This window comes from Tympanuchus pallidicinctus, unplaced genomic scaffold, assembly GCF_026119805.1.
Source record: "Tympanuchus pallidicinctus isolate F22 unplaced genomic scaffold, pur_lepc_1.0 scaffold33, whole genome shotgun sequence".
Classification (NCBI taxonomy): Eukaryota; Metazoa; Chordata; class Aves; order Galliformes; family Phasianidae; genus Tympanuchus; species Tympanuchus pallidicinctus.
In genome coordinates, this window is record NW_026294751.1 from 366,985 (window position 1) to 381,329 (window position 14,345).

General features: G+C 56.9%; 1 protein-coding gene across 16 annotated transcripts in view; it reads right to left on the reverse strand.

Moving 5' to 3' along the window:
- MACF1 (microtubule actin crosslinking factor 1) overlaps positions 1–14,345 on the reverse strand; it is a 112,610-nt gene that overhangs the window by 44,016 nt on the left and 54,249 nt on the right. For 11 of the 16 annotated variants that reach the window (XM_052698871.1, XM_052698872.1, XM_052698860.1 and 8 more), the window contains 20 exons: positions 13,864–14,013; positions 13,381–13,596; positions 13,130–13,279; positions 12,399–12,632; positions 10,868–11,017; positions 10,552–10,785; positions 10,013–10,225; positions 9,123–9,632; positions 8,849–9,025; positions 8,294–8,417; positions 7,859–8,067; positions 7,299–7,616; positions 6,371–6,537; positions 5,526–5,682; positions 4,990–5,107; positions 3,771–3,833; positions 2,900–3,141; positions 2,377–2,506; positions 1,420–1,619; positions 48–543 (listed from right to left, as the gene is read on the reverse strand). In XM_052698871.1, coding sequence (XP_052554831.1) covers positions 48–543; positions 1,420–1,619; positions 2,377–2,506; positions 2,900–3,141; positions 3,771–3,833; positions 4,990–5,107; positions 5,526–5,682; positions 6,371–6,537; positions 7,299–7,616; positions 7,859–8,067; positions 8,294–8,417; positions 8,849–9,025; positions 9,123–9,632; positions 10,013–10,225; positions 10,552–10,785; positions 10,868–11,017; positions 12,399–12,632; positions 13,130–13,279; positions 13,381–13,596; positions 13,864–14,013 — 4,258 coding nt within the window. The remainder of the gene's footprint in view (positions 1–47; positions 544–1,419; positions 1,620–2,376; positions 2,507–2,899; positions 3,142–3,770; positions 3,834–4,989; positions 5,108–5,525; positions 5,683–6,370; positions 6,538–7,298; positions 7,617–7,858; positions 8,068–8,293; positions 8,418–8,848; positions 9,026–9,122; positions 9,633–10,012; positions 10,226–10,551; positions 10,786–10,867; positions 11,018–12,398; positions 12,633–13,129; positions 13,280–13,380; positions 13,597–13,863; positions 14,014–14,345) is intronic. The other 5 variants (XM_052698869.1, XM_052698870.1, XM_052698868.1 and 2 more) reach the window with 3 other exon arrangements.

Here is a 14,345-nt window from a genome sequence, read left to right on the forward strand (position 1 = left end):
GAGCTCGACCTCTCAGCATCCCTTCTCACACCTCCGTGCTGTCTCACCTGCCAGGTCTTCCAGTCCTTTGAGAGGAAGAGCCACCGTTTCAAGCCGTTTCCGCAGCTCATCTTTGAGGTACTGCTCCCCAATCAGAACAGACAGGTCGTCACAGAGCGTCTGAGCCTCTGCAATCTCCTCCTCCAGCTGCTCCAGGTCCGAGCGGATCTCGCTGGTCTCCTCCAGCTGCTGCTTCACGGCGTCGGGCTGCGTGCTGATGGCAGATTGGCTGCTCAGGCGCTGCCCGACCGCCTTCACCTTCTCGGAGAGGCCCTGGAGGAGCTCCTGGTACTGGGTGCTCTTCACTATGGCTTGGTCAATTTGGCTGGAGCGGGAGTTGAGGCGTTCTGTCAGCTCGGACCATTTCTGGTTGACCCCTTGGAGCTCCTCCCGCACTTGGTTGGTGGATGGGGAAACATCCCCGGGGCCAGTGAGGATGCTCTGAGCTGCCTGGTTGAGCTGCTCGTGCTGTTGTCTGCGAGATTCAAATTCCTTCAGCATAAACTGAAACAGAAATAACATAAAAATGTTTGCATGAAACTGACAGCTCCAAGTACACACAGCCAAAACAAACCAGACCTCCAAGGGCTTCACCCAGCCCACAGAGCCCCTAGGAGCAAAGCAAGATGCCCCTGGGATGGGACGGCAATTGGGCAATGCAATTTACAGTGACCTCGCAACTCGAAAAGCTGGGAGTCCGTGACTGCAGTGATAGAGCACTTTGCTTTCTCTCTTATTTGTCCTGCTGCTGCATAATGTAACATAAACCAGTCAGATGGGAATCTAATTATGCTAACCAGGGCCTTTCATTTCGTGATGCGGCCGGCCGCTTACAGACATGGCAGTATTTGGAAGCAGTCGGTAGGGGCTGGCAGCCCAGTGGTGGGCAGCATCAGCAAGTCCTGCAGAGCATCAGCACAGGTCTTGTTTAAAGCAATTTCACTCTTCAACAGGGGCCAAGTGATTCACTGATGAGTCAGTCCAGAGCAGGGAACCAAGCACTGCACCTGTCTCAACTTATCCACAGCAGTTTGCACTCAGCAGGGCTTGGTGGACTTAGGAGCAGAACCCTGACATCACCAACCCTGGAAGTGCTCCAGAACCATGGAGATGTGGCACTGAGGGACGCGGTCAGTGTCCCTCACTGTGGGGGTGGGACAGAGTTGGACTGGTGCCTCAGATGTCTTCTCTAACCTGAATGATTCTGCGTTCTACGAGTGGGCATGGCGGAGATGGGTCAATGGCTGGACATCGTGGTCACAGACATCTTTTCCAACTTCATGACCACATAATTCTATGAAGGAGTGCCATCTTCCACCCTGTGGACCACGAGCAGCACCTCTTTCTTCACCCTTAGCCCATGAGGTAGGACCAGCTCACCTGGACCTGCTGCTTCTGTGCGTTCAGCATGTTGGGGTCGATGGAGAGGGGTCCCAGCACACTCATCATCAGCTCCTTCTCCATCAGCCATGGCCGCAGCTGCGCCTCGGCCGCCTGGAAGCTGGCCAGCTGGTTGGCTGACTCCTCCAGCTTCTGCTGCCGCTCGGCCGTCGCCTGGCTGGCGCGTTCCCACCTGCAGTCTGCACAGAGCTGGTGTTGGCTGCGCTCCCCGGGGCTGAGACGGCTCCGCACCCTCCCCATGCTTCACCCAGGACAGAGTCCTCTGCTTACACCTAGCTCTAGCCACTCTCCGTCTAAGAAGCCACCACCCATCCCTGATGGTCTCGAAGCTCACAGAATAAACCTCACAAGCAGCACGGCTGCGATGCAGGCACCGCTGCCTCCAGCTCGTGTGACCTTGGAGAGCCCCCTCACACCTCCGGCTCAGACACAGCTCCGATAAATGGGTGCTCCCATGTGTGTCAGCCCTCAAACACCACGTTCGTATCTCCTGGATGGAGAACTCCATAAACGTGTTCCTGCCATTTCAAAGCAGGGACTCTGGGCTTCTTTTTAAACACACTGCCTTGTTTAGTCAACATTCAATTACCTGCAGTACCCTCACTAACGACCGGAATTTCATATCTAGCAATGCAGCTTTTAATCAAAGTAATCAACTCATGCTGCTGACGCTTTTTTTTTTTCTTTTTTAAAGAAGTAATTTAAGGAGACAAGTCTTTAAAATATACATCCATCATAGAGATTTCGTTAATCAGAACAGAGCTTGTCTCTGGAACACCTTGTGCACCAGACAGCTCGGAGATAAGTTCGCTATTTACTGAATTCTAATTAGAAGCGACTGCTCTGCTGTGACTTTGGAGTCGTCCTGCAGTCCGGAATCACTTCTAATGTGATGCCTCAAGACAGAAACCTCATGACAGAGCTGCAGGCACTTACTCAGGTCTTCCTGCATCTTCTTCCAGTTTGCTGCTTCTGGAGAATCTGGATATTTCTCCAGCAAGCCAGAAAGTGCTTCCTTTACCTTCTGGATCTTTCCAGAATTCTGTTCCAATTCAGCCAGAAATGCCTGGAAAAGGACCGTTGGAACTTTGTTAGAAACAGTGCAAAAGAACAGAGTCACTGAGGAGGAACGGAGCAGCAGCTACAAGCTGGAGAAGAACAATTTCTGGTCTTTGCACTTTAATGGAATCGCTTCATTTTTCAGCAGCAGCAGCACAAGCCAGCTTGGCTCCCAGAGCACCACGGATGGGGAACGGCTTCCCACAAGGAGCTGGGAGACCAACAACAAGCCCTGCAGAGCCCAATCAATGGCAAATAAACGCCCGGGAGCAGAGGGTGGGCTTCTGCCCCACCTTGAGGGGAAGCCCCAGGGCAGATCCGGCACTTCCACCTGGCTGCAACAACAACACCTGGCCTGCTGGTGAGGACGCCTGACGCAGCTTCGCTCTGATGCGCTCACCTTGTTGTGCTCGGCCTGAGCCCGCATGGTCTCCGTCTTGGTGGGTGAAGAGGAGGCTTCCAGCTCTGACAGCGTCCGCTCCTTTGACTCCAACCACTGCAGCACAGCGCCCGCCTCCTCCTGCACTGCCTGCATCCTCTCCAGCATGGCCGAGAGCTGCTGCAGGCGCTCCCGCAGCGCCGTGCCGAGACCCTCGTACTGCCGGCTGACGTCCGACACGTCGCATTGGATCTCGGTCAGATCTATTGCCAAAAACAGCAGCGTGGGATGAGAAGTGCGGCCCCAGAGCACGGCGCCGTCAGGCACAGACTCAGCTCCAGGCAGCCGGCTGAGCTGCACTGTCACTCACTGCCATCGCGTCACCCCAGCGCTCTCCCCCAGCACCACCAATGTGTGCTGACAGTTTGCAAACAAAGCAAACGTCCTCACGTCTGTGGGACTGATGCAAGCTGAGCCCCACCGCTGCAGTGTCACTGCTGAGACTCTGCGAAGCAACATGACACGGAATACCAAGCCATTTCTATGCACCTATTATCTCACTGAACTGGTGACCTAACAGCAGATATTGGGCAATAATTAAAATTGCTCTTCAGTCGGAAGGATTGGAAGGCATTATAAGCCCTCGAACCAATGGGTTTAACTGCAGGCCCTGCAACAATCTCCATCTATCAGCCCTGGCACCATCTGACGGCGTCGGGGCAATGCCTGTCCTTCAGCCTGACCCACATCCACACCGCCAGTGTCACTGAGCCCATCTGCAGGCTCACTTCACTTCCACAGGATGCTGGTGGTGTCACACTGGGGCTGATGTCTCACGGATGGAAATGCACAGACAAAGCGGATGGGGACGCGGCCAGCGGAGCGCTCTCACCTTTGCAAGTGTGGAATCCATTCACGCTGCCCAGAGGCCCTCCCACTGCGGGCAGCACAGAACCTGAGCGGAGGGGACGGGGACAGACAGGGGGACAAGACAGACGTGTTAGGGCTGCGTGCAGCAAGCAGACAGGAACGCAGTGTGACAACACAGCCCTGTGGCACTGAGCACACTGATGGCACTTGGGATGTGGCTCTGCTGTGCGCCCCGCAAAGCTGCTGCCCTGAGTGTGATTTTGTGAGCTGAGGCTTTGCAATGCCTTCACCAGAGGGATTAGCTCCCCGGAAGAGATTAATTCCCTCTTATTCTCCTTTCCTTATGGAATAAAACTCTTTAAATCTTCCCTAGAGCTCTGCTAGGAGGCACCACACGTGTCCCGCTTTGGGAAGCGCTGCAGACATCACAGTTACACTTTGAATCAAAAGGGGATTCTTCAGAATCGCCAGCTGCTCCCTTTCTGCCCCTCATGGGTAAAGGACTGCAGCTTCCAGCACCACCCCAGCTTTGAAAAGGGGAAGGGGTCCCCTGTGCTGGTGGTGCCACGCAGGGGATGAGCCAGCTCCAAACGACAGCCCCATGAATCCCTGACACCTGACCTACATCCCTCCTCTTTTAGATATCTGACAGCGCTCTGAGAGAGAAGCTGAGCTTTGTCTGGTAATGCATGCCAGCTCCTGGTTCCACACACCCTGCAGGCTGTTCTTGGAAGTTCCCCATTGAACTGTTCAAGTTAACCCCAACAGATAAGCACACACTGTACATTCCCAAAAAGGCCCATCAGAGGGGAGAGTGCAGGGACTTGTTCTCACAAGCTGGAAGTTTCCAAACAAACCAGGCATAATCTCATTGCTTCACAGACTCAAAGCCAGAAAGGAGATCAGTAAATCATGCCTGAGCACTGCAGCCTCCCATTCCATGTGGATACGGAGCCCACAACTGTATATGAGGCCCAGACCTTCCATTGCTGAGCACCAACACAGTGCTCACTATAGGGCAGCCCCGGGCACCAAGCTGCTGTGCCTCGTGCTGGTGGGCTCAGAGCACACAGCTGATGCACAAAAGCCTGACTGCTTGCTGGTCTGGACCACCTCTGAAGTCATCTCAAGTTTGGTAAAACGGGGAAGTAACCATTTCTGGCTCTGTGCAGGCTAACAGAAGCTGCTCGTGGAGCTCCTTGAAGGAAGGAGCCCCCCTCATGAGCAGGGCTGCCACTCACCCGCCTTGGTCTGACTGTCTGGGGCCGTGATCTCCACAATCAGGTTCTCCAGGAGGGTCCCCCTGTGGCTGAGTTCCTCCACCTGTGGGCCCTTCCCTGACCACTCCTCCAGCAGCTCCTGTGTGGGGGCAAAGGCTGCAGTTAGTGGCTGCTCCGACAGCGTTGTGTATCCATCCCACAGAGCCCTCGTGCCAACCCACAGGGATGCTGCAGGACCCCCAGTGTGGCCCTGGAATTGTTTGGGTCCCCAGGACATGTCCTGATTTAAAGCTGCCTTTGATGTTAGGAAGGAGAAGCACATGGCAACAAATCCTAAATCCCTGACAAAGCAGGGGAGGAGTAGGGAAGGGAAACGTGCTGTATGTGGGAGGATCACTGCTCTGCTCCTTCTGCACACGAGGGGATGTCCACACACAGGGGGTTGCAGACCAGCAGGAAAGCATCACCCAGAGCACAAAGTGCCCCCAGGACACTGAGCCCTGAGATTTATTCCCCACTCCAGCATTTTCACAGCAGCTCCAGCTCCCTCTGCCCACCTGGACCCGCTGCCTGTGCCGCTGTAGCTCCTGGGTGCCCAGCGAGGTGTCCACAGGTGGCACTTTGCCCTCGCTGTCCTTCAGCCACTTCCGCAGGGCTGCCACCAACCTTCGGAACTCGTCCAGCTGCTCCTGGCAGGATGAGGCGTCCCTTTCTCTGCGAGTGAAAAGGTTTCGGGCAGTCAGAGCTCGTGCTTCGCCTCGCAATTACCGCCGCTTGAATGCAGCACAGTTGTGTCTCCAAGAACCCAGCTTTTTATTATCAGCAGCAGATGCTGCTTAGGAACTGTGTGCACGATGCGGGCCAACACGGGGCACGGGGCAGCCTGGGGCTCACACTGCCCAGGGCTGGGAGCAGCCTGCTGCACGGTGCTGACCAACAGGAGTTAGCATGGAATTCTGCTGCTTTTGCCCCATAACCTCCTTTGCAGTTAGGGAGCTGGGAGATGTAGCTTGCAACCCCCCCAGGGACACAGGCAAGCTGCTGCTCCAATGCTACTCGTGCTACCAGGGCCGATCCACGCTCAGGATGCTTTAAAGCACCTCTAACCCAACGCCAGGGACCACCCTGCTCTGCCCCGTCACCCGCCATGCCCCCAGCCCGCTCCCGCAGGATGGGCCGGGCAGCCCACGCGCTCGGAAATGTGCGAACGCGGCTCTGCAGCACCGGGAAACGTTTCAGCCGCCCCCAGCCGGGGCTTTTTATAACGTGTCAGCTGCAGAGCTGCGCTGCGCTCCCGGCGTGGGATGGGGAGGCAGGAAGGCTTTGCTTGTGCCCCCCCTGCAAAAGGAGAGCAGACGGGGCCCTGCTCAGGCTGTGAAGGCTCGGTCAGGCTGAGGCTCACCTCTCCTTTGCCACCTTCTGCAGCTGCAGGAACTCCTCCTTCAGATTCTGCAGCTTTTCCTGCTGTGCAGCAGCGCCGGGCACAAAGCTGCTGGCACCCAGCTCCACAGCCAGCTGCTCCAGGGCAGCCAGGTCCTCCTGGTGCTGCCCCATCTCCATATTCAGCTCCTGCCAGAAGCAAAGGGTGATGCTGGCTGTGCCCCCAGCAGATCTGGGGAGGGGGATGAAGGGGATGGCCCTGGTGAGCTGCAGACCCTCTGCAGGCAGCACCGTGCATTGCACCAGAGGCAGACAGACGGTAGGACTCAGGACCGCTGCTCCTGAAGCTCTGGCTCAGCACATCCCACAACCAGCTGCAGACCAAATCCCACTTCTCCCTGCCTTGCCCTGGTGCTGACTTAAAGTCACACAGTGAACACGATGGGGAAACCCAAACTGGGCCAACCCGAACCCAGCATAGCATGAACATCAGCAGGAGCTTTTCTGCATCTGTGGGCAAACCGTGCCCCACAGAACAGCACTTGTAGGGAACCTGAGTGAAGAATTCGCACAATCGCTGCTGGCCACCAGGACTCACTGCTGTGTCACATCCTGTGCTGCACTTGCTGCCAACACTTGGGTGTTTTGCTTATTAACCAATGGAGGCTTTAATTGGTAAAGCCTCACTATATTTGGATCGGGCCTTAGGAGACTGATCCTGTCAGAAGTTTGGGCTGGCTCCAAAGAAATGCCATTCCCATCTCTCACAGCTGCAAACGGCCTCAGCTGCTCCAGCCTCGCTCCCCTCCTCAAACAAGCAGCGGGTTCCTGCAGCCCGGGAGCAGCGGGGGCTGCGTGGGCAGGATGAAACCCCACAGAACGGCAGCACCCAGGAGCCCTGTGCAGGCAGAACCCACTTCCTCCCTTGGGCAGGGGAAGGCACAGCTCACCTGGAGGTGCTGGGAGAAGTGAGCGATGTCTTGCTCTGGCTGGTTCCCGGATGCCAGCATTCGCGCTCTGCTCTCCACGAACTGCTGCAGCTTCTCTGAGAGCTGCTCGTACTGCTCCACCTTGGGCAGGAGAGCCTTCAGCACCTCCTCTTTCTCCTGCTGCTGCTGGCACAGCCTTCCAAAGCGCTCTGCCACCTCTGCCAGTTTGCCCTGCAGGGCAGCAGCCGTGCTGCCATCCGCTGTCTCTGCAAAGCGCGTCACCATCTCACGGGTGGCTTCCAGGCAGCTCCTCTGCCGGGCGATGTCCTGCTTCAGCTTCTGGTGGGAGCACACACACAAAGGAGAAAACTGAGCAGGGACAGAGAGGCTGCACTGCCCCATGGCACAGCAGCACGCGTTTGTGGGTGCACCCTCCCCGGAGGTGCTCGAGGCCACAGAGGGGCAGCCTGAACTGGTGGGAGGCGATCAGCCCATGGCAGAGGTTGGGACTGGATGGGCTTTAAGGTCCCCTCCAACCCAACCACGCTGCAGTTGTGTGATTCGGGGCGAGGCAGCCTTACCGCACTGGTGGCCAAGGAGTCCTGGATGGAGGCGGAGGAGAGCGCGCCCGGCTGCTCTGTGCTCAGACTCCTCTCAATATCAGCTACTGAGTGCAGGAGGCTCTCCAGGCTCTCCTGGACGCTCTGGGACTGCGCGATGGATTTCTGCAGCAGGTCTGAGCGCTCGGCCATTTGCTGGGAGAGGATCTGGAAGCGGCTCACGATGGCATCTGCAGAGACCAGCGGAAAGTGGAGCAAATGGCACAGAGCTTCCCACTGAGCATTCAGAGAGCAGAGAACACCAGGCTCTTGCTGACCTCAAAGGCCCCATCGCTGTGCCTCCACCACTGCCCCGTGTCCCCCAGATGTGACAGATCACGCATCCTCATTGCTTTCCAGTCTGTCCCCATCCATCCCTGCCACACCAGCAGCTGCTCCCTGCTGTTGTTGTTTTACCTGTTGTTTCCTGAATGTGCCCATGGTCAGGGGCCGGCTCTCCTTGCACCTCCAGCAGAGACCGAGCTGCTTTCTGGAGCTTCTCCACTGGCACCTGATGCTCAGCAAGGTTTCCCTGCAGCTGCTGCTTTGGCACAAGACAAAGTCGGCAGTCAGCCACATGTAAGAGACCCTCGCCCATGATGCTCCATTTAAACCCTGAGGATAAACCCTGTCCAGTTAATAAAAAAATCCCACAATGTAGGTCAGAAGGCTACAGGCAGGGCTGACCACAGCACTGGGTCAGGCTGCTTGGGGGCATTCACAATGGGGGAATTTCCTCCCTACATCCCACTGGGACATCCCTTCTGGCCCCTCATTCTCATGCTCAGCACCTCCCAGAACAGCGTGGCTCCAACCTGCAGTGACTGCTGAGCCTGCAGGTACAGCACTGCACCCAACAGCAATATAAGAGCAGCTCGAATCTCTTCCTTGCTGCTGATGTCAAGCACTGGGGCTGCAGAGCAGAGGCTCTGCACATGCACTCCCCCAGGAAATGACCTGAGCCCCACGCACCCCAGTGCTGGCCAGCTGCTCCTGGAGAGCTGTGGGATCTGAAGAAATGCTCTCTGATAGCAGCTTCCCAACTGCAGCTTCGCTGTCCTCCAGCCACATCTGGAGAGACTCTGCCACCTCCTGGAACTGCTGGTAGTGGTCCAGCAGGGTGCTCAGGTGGGAGCCGAGCTTGGTGCACTGCAAGGCAGCAAAAAGACACAAGGGGAGGATGCACACAAGATGACAGCAAACAGAAAATGCCCAGGCATCCCAGGGTTTGCAAAGCCCTCCATACCTTGGAGTGCAGCGTGGCGTACCGCTGGCTGGCATCCTCCAGCTTGCTCTTCACCACGCTCCCAGATGACCCCGCATCCCCAGCAGCTCCCTCGGCATCCAGCACCTTCTGACCCGACATGGTGACGAAGCGCAGGTCGCCTTTGTGGGAGATGACGTCTTCAGAGAAGCTGCCCTGCCGGAGCAGCAGCTGCCGGAGGGACGCGGGGTCGCCGTCCCCTTTGCACATCCCCTCCAGGTCCTGCTCTGCTTGCTTCAGCCACGCCTCGAACTCCCCGTGGTCCCGCAAGAACTTCTGCAGCTCGTCTCGCAGCACCTGCACTTGTTTCAGCTGCGCCTCGGAACGCGCCAGGGACGCCGCATAGCGCTGCTTCAGCTCTGCCAGCCCGCCCTGCAGCCGGGCCCCCTCCTCCCCTGGCAGGCTGTGGCCGTGTTTGTCCAGGAACGCCTGCGCTGCCTGCGTCGCCAGGATGACGTCCTGCTGCTGGGACAGCAGCTCCTGGTGCTGGGCCTGGAACACACCGGCCAACATGCAGCGGTGACCCCCGTGACCAAGGACATTGCACTGAACCCCCACCGCACGTGAGATGGATGCAGGCAGGCTGTGTGTGCGGCCGAGCCCTGTCTGCCACGCCGCAGTGCTAATGAGGCAGGACAGATGTAACCCCTTCTCGTTAAGGGCACCGTTCTCTCATTATGCCCATGGCGCCGTGCCTGGTGCCAGCCCCACCACTGCTCACCACGCGTCCTTCAGGTCAGGCAGGAACTTCCCAGGAGTTCCCCATAAGGAAAATCACCCCAGCGTGCACTCCGGAGGCCAGACCCATCCATCACCCAACCCACAGGCACCACAGGCAGGGAGCTTTGAGGGGATGAGACATCAGCCCTGACCTTCAGCCCCTCGTACTGCTCATCCAGGCTCTCAGCAGTGCTGGCTGCTCCCACCACGTGCCCATCAGGGATGTCGTCTGCGCCCTTCCCAGCTCGCTCAGCAGGATGTGGTCTGTACTGTGGAAGCTCTCCCTTCTGCTCCAGCGATGCCACCCAGCTCAGGAGCGCATCAATCTTATTGCTGTTCTCCTGCAGCTCTTTGGCAGCTTTCACCTGAAATCACAGAGGCTCTGGGTAAGAATGGTTCCTTTTATCCACGTTCAGCAAAATGCTGCTTCTCACCCCAATGCAACGTGGGGCCACAGGCAGCCTCCACCCCGGAGAGCTGTGGATGCATCTCACAGGTGTGTGGGGGCGCTCTGTGCCCACCCTAAGGCTCAACCACTTTGTGACCACACATCCTCCACAACTGGGGCAACGCGAGGGCAGTGAGAACAGTGCATCATTTGACTCGTTCAGGGCTACAAGTGAGCCCGGTTCCATTGAGCAGCCCTCACTGCTCTCAGCCAGGCACAGGGCTGCAGCTCCTCACACGTTACCTTTTCTGTCTCCTGCTGCACTGCAGCAGTCACAGCACTTTCCAGCTCCTTCTGAGCCATCTCTGTCCTCTCCTGCAGGGACTGGTACTGCTGCTTGGCACGCTGAAGCTTTTCCTGCAGTACTGCCAGCTCTCCGGGCTCCATCTTTGCCTTGTTCTCCTCCAAGAACTCCTCTGTGCTTTTTATGATGCTGGCAAAGGAAGCGGCTCGGCTGTGCATGCTCCTCTGCAGCTCCTGGGCAGACAACAGCACAACCCCATCAGGACATTCCCAAGGCAGCACCAACCCTCCCAGCGTCCTGTTTCAAAGCACCGACCTTCACGTCGCTTTGCCTCTGCTGCAAGGCAGGCAGATCTCCTTGCCTGGCTGCTTGCTGCTGCTCCACCAGCGTGTCCTCGGCCGCTGCCAGCCAGGAGCTGAGCTCGGCCAGGTTCTGTGCACGGGCTGCCTGCTGCTCCTGCAGTGTCTGCGGTCAGAGCAGAGGGGGAGAGAGCCGTTAGTGCCGGGGCTGCGCCTCGCTGTGCACATGGCTGAAAAGCAAGGCACGAGGTTACAGCTGGAGCACCTTCCTGGAGGGGATGCAGCACAGAAACTGGCTTCTGCAGCTCTCCCTGGGCTCTCTCCCCCTCTCACATTCACACACTGCAGGAACGGGGCTGAGGTCCAAAGCCCAGCACAGTGCTGGGGGACTGCAGTGCACATCTGCCACCACTCAAGCAGGTGTCTCTTGTTTTGCTTTTTAAGAACCCCATCCAGATCCAGTTTACACAGCCCTCTCCTGGGAGAGCGCCACCAGAAGTTTCTGTGCCTCTTCCATCCAATGTTCTGAACAGGAAAACTGCACCAGAAACTCAGCTGAGGAGAGCTAACAGCCTGGCAGTGGGCAGCACCACTGTGGAGCCCCAGCTGACCCAGGGCTGGCTTTTGTACATGGGGTTGGAGAGGGAGCCCAGGGGAGAGGAAGCATTTCTGCAGCTGACCCAGCTCCCACATTTTGCTGCCGGAGAACAGAAGCGCCTGTTTGAGCAATTGAGCATGATGTGGCCTGAGAGTCCCTGCACCGTTTCTCTCCCCTTCCCCATGGGAGGTGAAGGTTTGTGTTTCACTGGGCATTTCACAACGCGATGTACAAACTTGTGCAAAACATTGTGCTTGCGTCTCACAGTCATAAGATAAACAACAGAAGCAAACTGAAAGAGCCTTCTTAAGAGCTCTTCCGCTGCAAAGCGAGTTCTTCCTGGGTTAGGATGGGTGCACACTCAATCTGAAAAAGCAAAGCAAACTGGTTAATACACACACACACTCCAGATGGGACAGGCAAGAGTTACACAGAGCAACTGTTAATAAAACCACATTAATACTGTCTGGAACAAGAGGATCCATGCAGTGATAGGTGCTGCTGGAATGCAGCAGGACCTGGGCACTTGCTTTTGCAGCTGCTGGCTGCCTTGGTGCATCATCAGCGATTTCTCTAGGTCAGCAAAACCTTGCTCATGCTCTGACAATAGGACACGAGGACCCAACTGTGATGCCAGCTACACACAGGGGTTTCCTGGTGGGCTTACAGAGATCAGGGCTTGTCCCACCCGGCCCAAGATACAATGGCAGCAGAGGACTGTGCCGCCCACACCTCGGGAAGGCTCAGCCTTCTGCAAGGAAAGCAACTTCACACCTGGGAGCTACGTGGCAGGAAGAAGAAAGACTTTAGAGGAAGCTCATGATGTGCAGTGAGAAGTCGTAAACTGAGTGGCATGCAGGTGACATCCCAAACCAGGGGCTCAGCGCACGCTCCTGTGGCCAGAAAGCGCTTCAGCGAGCAAACTGCAGGCAGGACGACGTCCCACAACCTTCACCTGATCCGTCCGCTCCGCCTGCTGCAGGCAGACCTGCAGCACCTCCACCTGCGCCGCCACGCGCCCCGCCAGCTCCCGGAAAGCCTTCTGCAGCTCATTGAGCAGCCGCAGCAGCTGCCTGCTCTGCTGGGGGCGCAGGTCCTGGGCGTGCTCTGAGATAAGGAACTGAATGTCGAAGGCGGTGGCGTCGAGCTGGGACTTGGTGTCAGCAAGGGGCTCACTCAGCTCCTGGAGGGGAGGGAAGGGAAGGGAAAGGCCTGTCAGGCAGCCCCGTCGACCACACAGCCTTCATCCCCTTGGTTTCAGCTGCCAGCGATGCTGAGCTGACCAAATCTCAAGAGCTGCCACTGCCACACGAACGACAGTGGGGGGCTCTGGGCTCCTCACAGTGCCGGTGGAGTGGTGTGACGGAGGGGCTGTCAGGACCCCCCAAGGCAGCAGCTCTCAGCCCCACGGGAATCCCATGGACCTCTCAGCTTCCACCACACACACATGCAGTCATTCCCCAAATGGCCAAAGCATTTGGTTCACGCTTTGTGGAAACAAATCACTTTGGAGCAAACACAGCATCTCTGCTCCTTCTGTGATGAAGGATAACAGCAAACCCACCGAGGCTCCGGAGGGAAGCAGAATTAACAGCTTCTCCTCCGCACAGAGAACAGCATCTCCATCCATAGGAAAGGATTGGGAGCATCGCCGAGGATTGGGGGCATCGCCATGGTTACCTGATAGCGTTGGAGGCAGCGACTCAGACTGCTCACATCCAACGTGTGCTGGTAATCGCTGCCGTCCAGCGCCTGCGCCGTGCCGGACACCCAGCACAGCAGCTCCTGCAGCTTCCCCTGAAGGGTCTCGTGGTGTGCTGTGATTTCAGCCTGAAACACAGAAGTGCCCCACTTACACATGGAGAGGGGAGGACAAACCCCGGCTGGGCAGGGCAGCGGGACAGAAGGCAGCAGGGACAGCACGGCTCTACCTTTTGGGTTTCTGCTGCACCACGAAGGTTTTGCAGCCGGGACTCCAGGATATCACTTGCGGAGCTCAGAGACTTCTGGAGGTTCTTGGCATCCTTCTCCAAAGCTCTCAGTAGTTGCTCGGGGACTTCTTCAGGCGGGTTGGCCACGATCCGCTTCACGGCGTCCAACTCCTGATTCACTGGAAAGCTGAGCTCCCGCAGCTCAGCATCCAGGGCCTGGGGCGAAACAGCGTCGTTATGGCTCTGATACGCTGACTTCACCTTCCTGCTGCTGAACTGACAGCACTGCAGAGGTTTGGGAGAACCAGCTCCAAACTCTGTCTGCTGGAAAGATTCATTGCAACTGACCCGTCCGTGCAGCCCTGCTGGCTGCCAGCACTCGACTACTTTTCTCCAGGCTGTAAAACTCATTTCAGCCATGCTCAGGGAGCGTCAGAGCAGGGTGAGATGGGGTTTGCACACAAATGCTGGGGCTGTGCTCACCTCTGCCTGCTGCAGCAGTGTCTGCAGCACATCCACGTTCTGCCCCGCCGGCTGCACCCGTTTAATTCTCATCTCAATGTCTCGCAGCATGGAGAGATAGGAGATGAGCTTCTCGTCGTGCTCCAGGCACATCTTCTTGCTGAACTTGATCTGCAGAATCCGACAGTGAAACAAAAGTTCAGATTTAGAGAAAAGAGAAAACAAATGGCTGTAATTCTGAAAAGCAGAAATCCCTTGATAGCATTCCATTTCAGGGACTTTCCACTTGCTGGCCTTATCTCCAAGATTTACTACAGGAAAAATAAAACACATGGGTTTTTTTCCGACACAAGCTTAGAAATGGCAAGAGCTCTATTGTTTTACAGTAGAAGTGCCAAAAAAGGTCCTACTTATTAGTCATTTGTAAGCAACGCTCCAGCAAAAAGAAGCCACACGAAGTGATTTCAGTCATACATCACTGCGTCGTTTGCCAAATCCATTGC